The sequence below is a fragment of the Siphateles boraxobius genome, unplaced genomic scaffold, assembly GCF_051911475.1.
Source record: "Siphateles boraxobius isolate OS27281-9 unplaced genomic scaffold, OSU_SipBor_1 222, whole genome shotgun sequence".
In the NCBI taxonomy this organism is placed as follows: Eukaryota; Metazoa; Chordata; class Actinopteri; order Cypriniformes; family Leuciscidae; genus Siphateles; species Siphateles boraxobius.
In genome coordinates, this window is record NW_027508836.1 from 119,102 (window position 1) to 127,500 (window position 8,399).

General features: G+C 46.9%; 1 protein-coding gene across 4 annotated transcripts in view; it reads right to left on the bottom strand.

The window, feature by feature from the left end:
* Positions 1-8,399, bottom strand: part of mgab (MAX dimerization protein MGA b) — a 52,149-nt gene that overhangs the window by 37,662 nt on the left and 6,088 nt on the right. For all 4 annotated transcript variants that reach the window (XM_077240221.1, XM_077240220.1, XM_077240219.1 and 1 more), the window contains exons 2-7: positions 7,928-8,399; positions 6,014-6,395; positions 5,356-5,569; positions 4,854-4,949; positions 3,300-3,392; positions 2,100-2,593 (exon numbers count right to left, since the gene is read on the bottom strand). The exon at positions 7,928-8,399 is cut by the window's right edge. In XM_077240221.1, the coding sequence (XP_077096336.1) occupies positions 2,100-2,593; positions 3,300-3,392; positions 4,854-4,949; positions 5,356-5,569; positions 6,014-6,395; positions 7,928-8,399 (1,751 nt within the window). The remainder of the gene's footprint in view (positions 1-2,099; positions 2,594-3,299; positions 3,393-4,853; positions 4,950-5,355; positions 5,570-6,013; positions 6,396-7,927) is intronic.

The window sequence follows — 8,399 nt, forward strand, 5'->3', positions numbered from 1 at the left end:
GCGTGTGAATCAGTCGAGGCGTGTGTATCAGTCGAGGCGTGTGTATCAGTCGAGGCGTGTGAATCAGTCGAGGCGTGTGTATCAGTCGAGGCGTGTGTATCAGTCTAGGCGTGTGTATCAGTCGAGTCGAGGCGTGTGAATCAGTCGAGGCGTGTGTATCAGTCTAGGCGTGTGTATCAGTCGAGGCGTGTGAATCAGTCGAGGCGTGTGTATCAGTCGAGGCGTGTGTATCAGTCGAGGCGTGTGTATCAGTCGAGGCGTGTGTATCAGTCGAGTCGAGGCGTGTGTGTCAGTCGAGGCGTGTGTGTCAGTCGAGGCGTGTGTGTCAGTCGAGGCGTGTGTGTCAGTCGAGGCGTGTGTATCAGTCGAGGCGTGTGAATCAGTCGAGGCGTGTGAATCAGTCGAGGCGTGTGAATCAGTCGAGGCGTGTGAATCAGTCGAGGCGTGTGAATCAGTCGAGGCGTGTGAATCAGTCGAGGCGTGTGAATCAGTCGAGGCGTGTGAATCAGTCGAGGCGTGTGAGTCAGTCGAGGCGTGTGTGTCAGTCGAGGCGTGTGTGTCAGTCGAGGCGTGTGTATCAGTCGAGGCGTGTGTATCAGTCGAGGCGTGTGTATCAGTCGAGGCGTGTGAATCAGTCGAGGCGTGTGAATCAGTCGAGGCGTGTGAATCAGTCGAGGCGTGTGAATCAGTCGAGGCGTGTGTATCAGTCGAGGCGTGTGAATCAGTCGAGGCGTGTGAATCAGTCGAGGCGTGTGTATCAGTCGAGGCGATGTGAATCAGTCGAGGCGTGTGTATCAGTCGAGTCGAGGCGTGTGTGTCAGTCGAGGCGTGTGTGTCAGTCGAGGCGTGTGTGTCAGTCGAGGCGTGTGTATCAGTCGAGGCGTGTGAATCAGTCGAGGCGTGTGAATCAGTCGAGGCGTGTGTATCAGTCGAGGCGTGTGTATCAGTCGAGGCGTGTGTATCAGTCGAGGCGTGTGTATCAGTCGAGGCGTGTGTATCAGTCGAGGCGATGTGAATCAGTCGAGGCGTGTGTATCAGTCGAGGCGTGTGTATCAGTCAGGACGTGTGTATCAGTCGAGGCGTGTGAATCAGTCGAGGCGTGTGTATCAGTCAGGACGTGTGTATCAGTCGAGGCGTGTGAATCAGTCGAGGCGTGTGAATCAGTCGAGGCGTGTGTATCAGTCAGGACGTGTGTATCAGTCGAGGCGTGTGAATCAGTCGAGGCGTGTGTATCAGTCGAGGCGTGTGAATCAGTCGAGGCGTGTGTATCAGTCGAGGCGTGTGAATCAGTCGAGGCGTGTGTATCAGTCGAGGCGTGTGAATCAGTCGAGGCGTGTGTATCAGTCGAGGCGTGTGAATCAGTCGAGGCGTGTGAATCAGTCGAGGCGTGTGTATCAGTCGAGGCGTGTGAATCAGTCGAGGCGTGTGAATCAGTCGAGGCGTGTGTATCAGTCGAGGCGTGTGAATCAGTCGAGGCGTGTGTATCAGTCGAGGCGTGTGTATCAGTCGAGGCGTGTGAATCAGTCGAGGCGTGTGAATCAGTCGAGGCGTGTGAATCAGTCGAGGCGTGTGAATCAGTCGAGGCGTGTGTATCAGTCGAGGCGTGTGTATCAGTCGAGGCGTGTGTATCAGTCGAGGCGTGTGAATCAGTCGAGGCGTGTGAATCAGTCGAGGCGTGTGAATCAGTCGAGGCGTGTGAATCAGTCGAGGCGTGTGAATCAGTCGAGGCGTGTGAATCAGTCGAGGCGTGTGAATCAGTCGAGGCGTGTGAATCAGTCGAGGCGTGTGAATCAGTCGAGGCGTGTGAATCAGTCGAGGCGTGTGTATCAGTCGAGGCGTGTGTATCAGTCGAGGCGTGTGAATCAGTCGAGGCGTGTGAATCAGTCGAGGCGTGTGAATCAGTCGAGGCGTGTATTTTCTCTAATGTATTTATTTGTGCTGTTATTTGTTCATTAGATTAGATTATTTTTTTCCCCTAAAAACAGCACATACCGAACCATACAGAAACCGTGGCCTCAAAACCATGATACAAACTGAACCGTGAGTAATTTGAACCGTTGCACCCCTAATATAAATATAGTGTTTCTGATGGCTCATACCTCTGAGATTAGCAGTGACCTCAAAGCGAAGCTCGCTCTCTCGCTAGTGATGCAAGCGGGATCCTTCCCATGACCCACGGCGTGTTCTTCGTGTTCCAAGAGCTGCGTGTGACTGTTAGCCGATCCTTCCACAACGTCTCTGCTAAACCTGAGCTGGAGCCGACGGCGCTTTCTCCCGCGCCTGGAGCGCACTTTCCCGAGCGTCACGCGGGACACTGGAGGATCATGGTCCTGATGCTGCTCCTGAAGCGAGCGCTGAGAGGCGCTCCTGGAGGACGAGCGCACACCGTGTGGTGGAGGTGTGTATGGAAACACACGCCGCGTCTGAAGGACACTGGCTAGCGTTCGCACGTAGCTTTGGCTTCTGACGGGCAGCTGATAGGCCACCGGCGCCGGAGAGCTAGCGGAGAACACAGCCGCGCGATCACTGATCCGCTGGCCTTCACTCGCGAGATACTCATCCAACATGTCCGAGGAGAAGGCAGAACGGTTGCCTGAAACAAAGATATGACATTATAAAGTGACGGCTAAAAAAGTGGATTTAAATGTATAGAGTGTGTGTAAGCAATGCTTCATGTTGTTCAGTCTGTGGTGTAAAAAGCTGCATTAGTTATTAAAGACAAAACACCAGCAAAACATGATCAGCTCAAAGTGTCCCAATCATTTTTGGTCCCATATTTTACTGGTAGTCGCTGTATGTATAATATGTCACAGTTTACTTTATTTTGCTTTCCTCACTTACAGAAATGAACTATAGTGTCCTGCACACACTAGTGAAAACATATTAGAATATACATTATATCTGGCTTCTGAATAATTTTTGACTTGACTGTATTTCGTAATTGAATGCATAACTGGATGTTTTTAAATAAACACTGACAAAAAACTACAAGTTTTATGGCTGGACCATATGATGATATATATAACACTGATATAAGTGATCACATGGGTTTAGACCGATGTTGTATTTATATAAAGCGTTCTCAGGCTTTGCTTTATGAAACATGATTATCTATGATCACTGGATCTGTGGTCAGGTGTAAGGAACACTATGTCAAGTCCAAGCTTTAGTTTAAACTGATAATCGTTTGTTTTACTGGTGTTTTTGCAGTTTCCTCTATTAAATCCAGCTCTTCTGCCACTCAGTCCGGCTGATTATTAATATTAAGGATCAGTTATTGTTCATGTTTATGAGCGTACGGTCAGCTGCAGTGCTTGAGCTGAGCTTCTCCATCCAGCCCTTGATCCGCGTCACATCGGTCGTCTTCCCGGTCCGAGACACGAAGCCAGCATCTGCACACAAACCGAGAGACGGTGGTGATGGGTACATTAATTAGTGAAAAACTCTAATACAGATAAACTGGTAACACTTCACCACAAGGTTTCATTAGTTAACATGAAATAAAGAACAATACTTCTACAGCATTTATTAATACTAATGTAAATCTATCCCAGTTGTGTTGTAAAGTCCCCCTGTGGAGTAAATCCAGCGTTTAATGTTGTTTATGTGTCTATGTGGTGTTTTTAATATGCTTTAACACAAACCATGTGTAAATTCATAAGTCGACAGCATTGCTGAGTATTTCCTCCTTAAAACTGCAGTGAACCAAAGACAGTCTCAAAAACACGGTTTGAAATCGCTCGTGTTTCTGACGTCACAAACTACCTTGTAACCAATCAGATCAACGTGTGATCGTCAACGAGTGGATCTCTGAGTGAGGGAGTGAGTGGAGGCGGGGCTCATTTGCATATTCATAGAACAGCGCATACTAAATGACGCAAGGGTGTCGAGTTACATTCAAGATATTTAAAGGCATAAAGACAAATTGTCAAGGAAAAAACAATCAAAGATGCATTTTAAAGGATAAAATTATTGCTTACAGGAGGACTTTAATATTAATGCATTGTGAACTAACATGAACATGACTTTTTTTATTAACTAACAATAACAACAGTTAATAAATGCTGTAAAACATGTTAATAATGTAAACAGACGAGACCATATTATCAATAGCAAGTTCAGAAGGTTTTGTGAAAAAGCAATGATCTCATTACTGTGATTCGGGTCCTTTGAAACACAGAATCTCGGAAAAATAATCAAGAAAAAAAGTCAAATGGATTTCATAGGTCTGGAAAATGTCATTTTTGTTAAACTTAAAATGAATTGTTGTTGGAGTGATTACGATTTCATTTAATTAGACATGTTTTTGATGATCAAAAATGAATTGAACCATTAAAACAGAATCCAGAAAAATTCAAATGGAAAAAAGAATTTGGGAAAAGATTAATCTTTATTGGATTTCATACGGACTTATCCGATAATCAGTGTCGGCTCCGATACTCACGGCTGTTACTGTGAAGCTCCGCTAAAGGACATTAAAAAGCGTCATTAAAGTTTTTCTGTAATTCTTCTTAAAGTCAACAGTGACTCCATTACTCTAACGGCCCGTTCACACCAAGGACGATAACGATAAAGATATAGTTCTAAAAATCGTTCTCAATATTAAAGAATAGCAGAGTTCACTAAATTGAACTAAATTCTGCTAAATCTGCTGGATGATTAGCTCGTTACACTGCTGACTGAGGACCCCTGCTGGCCGAAGCCTGTAAATGCCACAACAGCGGCAAAAACATGTTCAATGGTGTTGAACACACTTGGACACAGATATAGTTATCGTTCTTGATATAGTTATCGTTGTTGGTGTGGACGTCCCTTAATTATATCTGCATGAATAAAGCGAGAGCATTACTCACGGGAGGATGGTGTGGGGACAGGCAAAGGTAATCGAACACCGAGATAATGCAGGTCTATGGGAGGATCGGGATCCAGGACGCTCAGCTTCAGCCCGACTGGAGAGATAGAACAGAATAAACGAGAGCAACAGAACGAGTGCAGGAGTGCTGATCACTCTTCTCAGTTCATCAAGGACATCTCGGCCTATCGGAAATAGTTTTTGATGGACGAAACCATCGGCCGAAACACTGACGTTTAATCAGCGCGATCGGGAACAGAGAATCTCTCATCTCGAGACTCTTTACACTGCATTACTGTCATACTGACACTCCGTGCTAGACAAACACTTAAACTGACTGTGTGTGTGTGTGTGTGTGTGTGTGTGTGTGTGTGTGTGTGTGTGTGTGTGTGTGTGTGTGTGTGTGTGTGTGCGACTGTGAGTGTGTGTGTGTGACTGTGTGTGTGTGTGTGTGTGTGTGTGTGTGTGTGTGTGTGTGTGTGTGTGTGTGTGTGTGTGTTCACCGTGTTGCAGCGCAGGATGAAGGATCTGTCTGTTCTTCAGCTGCTTCAGATGTGTCAGTAACTCCAGCTCTTGTTCAGAGATTCGCTCTGCTGTCGTTAAACCGGGATCAGATGGCACGTTCTCCGTCGGGTCGTGTGTGTGTGTGTGTGTGTGTGATGCTGGAGTCGAGTGCACAGATTTCCTCATGTTTCCCACATGAACATCAAGAGCCTCCTGTGAAATAAACAAAAACAGATCCACTGGATAATAAACCTTTCATGTGGATAACTCAATAACTCAAGACATGATGTAATAATTCCGTCTCTACACGAACACACACACACGAGGGCTGTCACAATGGCTGAAAGCTACATTTGAATTCCTTTCTTAAATATTAGCAAAATTCGAATGATATTTGAATTCTAAAAGCAATACTTAATGTTAGAGGTAAAAAGTACTGTATTGTCTCTTGTGGCCACAAGAGGGCGCAAGCGAGCGGAATAAGCAAATGTGACCTAAATCAAGCATGCATCTTTTATTGAAATGAAATGACATTCACTTTATGATGGACAGATGCAGTTTTATGGACTTCAAAACAGAAATGGCCATTCACTGCCATTATAAAGCTGGGAGGAGCCAGGACATTGTTTACAATGAAGATCCTTTAACCCATCATACCTTGGCAGTGAAGGAGACGAACAGAACCCCGTCCACGTCCTCCAGGTCCGGTTGCAGACTCACGTCCCGCTCCACCGCTCTGCTGACCCGGCCCGCTGATCTGCAGTACTTCACATTCGACCAGCGCTTAGCCATGGGCTTCCACGCTCCCCTCGAGCGCCGGGGCCGGCCCCGCACACGCCTGGGAACACCGGCCGGATCACTAGCGGGAGAAGCGGGATTCCAGCGGCTGCTAACGGGCTTCAGCGCTAGCCTGATCCGAGACCTCGCCGGTCCCGACCTCACGACTCCAGGATCAGGATCAGGATCATCAGGATCAGGATCTACGGGAGACAGGATTCCTCCTCCTCCTCCACAGGACTCGGATTCGGGATGTGTTGAGCTGCCGTACGAGAAAAAGAGGAATCACTGTCATGTTCAAGCAATCTCATGAAAACTCAGACTTATAAACACAAGGCAGGTTTGATGAAGACATTTTCAAGTAAAGGACACTGAAGGGACAAGGTAAACTTCCAGGGAGAAACACGAGTTGCATTAGCAATAGGGCTGCACAATATATCGAAAACTTATCGTCATCGCGATAATAGTATATGCGATATCCGTATCGCAGAGAGGTGCGATAAATTACATTTATTTATGTGCCAAGCATTTGTGTGTTGCACGCATGCATAGGTTGTTTATCCAAATTCGACCAATCAGATGGGGCCGTTCTATCTTTATACCCGCCTCCCCAGTAGGTGCTATTATGCTATTGGCCAGATCGGGCCCAAGGGAAACCTAGTGAGACGAGAGTGGAAAATAAAAACTAATGGCGGGAGTAGAGACAAGCGAGGAAAATGACAACAGCGAAGAACCTGTGCCTAAAAAGACCTGTACGTCTGAAATATGGCAATGTTTTGTCTTCAATAGAGAAGACGTGTCACAAATGCAGCAGGTACTGTGATATCTCACATATCGCGTCTAAAACGCCTGAAAAACGCGGCCGCTTCTCCTTTCAACAAGCGCTTGCGTCAGTCGTTGCTATGCAACCATGAACTGCGCTGAGCTGAGCGCTTTCCATGATGACGAGGAAGTATCAGCAAAGGATTAATTCATTTCTAGCCCTTGCATTAGATTTACTACTAGATATATTTATGCAGATGAGAAATAAAACCCCGCCCTGTACAGCTATGATCAGCTGTTCGGCCGAGCTTCCCATGTTGTTACGGATTTTTTTTTTTTGTCACATGACCTGCGATGAGCTTGCGGCATTCTGACAGGTTGAGATGTTCTCATCTCGTTGCGGCATAGGCGGGCCTGGCAAATGTGCTTTCATTTTGAGCGCGCTTGCCGCACGCCTGCATTTGAAATAACGAATTTGCACGCGCAAAAAATGCGATAAGTGAACATTGGTGACGGTGTCGCCGAGCCGTGCCGAAAAATTGTCAGGGGAGAGGGGAAACTAATCTCCACAGTCATCTAGAACGCAACCTCAGGGAGCTATATGAAGACTTCAGAAAGTGTAAGCTCAAATCTACCAAAACTGCTAACGAAATGCCAAGTAACAATAACAGAGTCTCACAGACAGCTATTAATCAAAGTGTTGCAGGTGTAACTCCTTCTGAAAAACTGAAGATCAGAAGAATATCTATTAGCCTACCCGTTTATTTAGTATGATCATTATATCATATAAATGATAAAAAAAGTAGAATGTTAAAGTAAAAAAGGAAATGTTATATCGCAAGAAATATCGTTATCGCAATACTCAACAACATCGCATATCGCATATTTTCCCAATATCGTGCAGCCCTAATTAGCAACACTTCAGAGTTTGGAAATACCACTTCCAAATGATTTTCATTACTTTTTAGTTCATTTTACAAAATAGCACACACACACTCACAGACACACACACACACACACACACACACACACCTGTGCTGCTGATCTCCGGTGTTCCCGCTGGGATCGGCCTCAGACGAACACCTGCCGATCGGAGCCAATCCCAGTTTATCCTGGATGAGGCGAGCGCTGGACTCGTCCTCTCGGAACGCCAGCATGAAGGGATTGCAGTCGATCTTCATCCGGGTTATCCGTGGGTTCTGGTAGCGAGTCACCGCGTAGAACTCTGTCAGCGGGAAGGAGAACACGTATCCGTCGGGATGGGGTTCGGGATACGCGGGAATCAAGCGGAGTCGAGGCATGTAGCGGCGCATGGGAAGCAGGAGCACTCCGGAGTTCTCCCGATCCCGATCCGGAGAGGAGTGTGTGAGCTTCACCTTATAGAAGGAGACCGGGCCCTCCATCCAGCGCTGACCCGGAGCCGGAGAGTCGGGATGAACACACTCCGGACTCTGAGACTTGGGATGAACACACTCTGGACTCTGAGGATCCGCCGCTCCGTCAC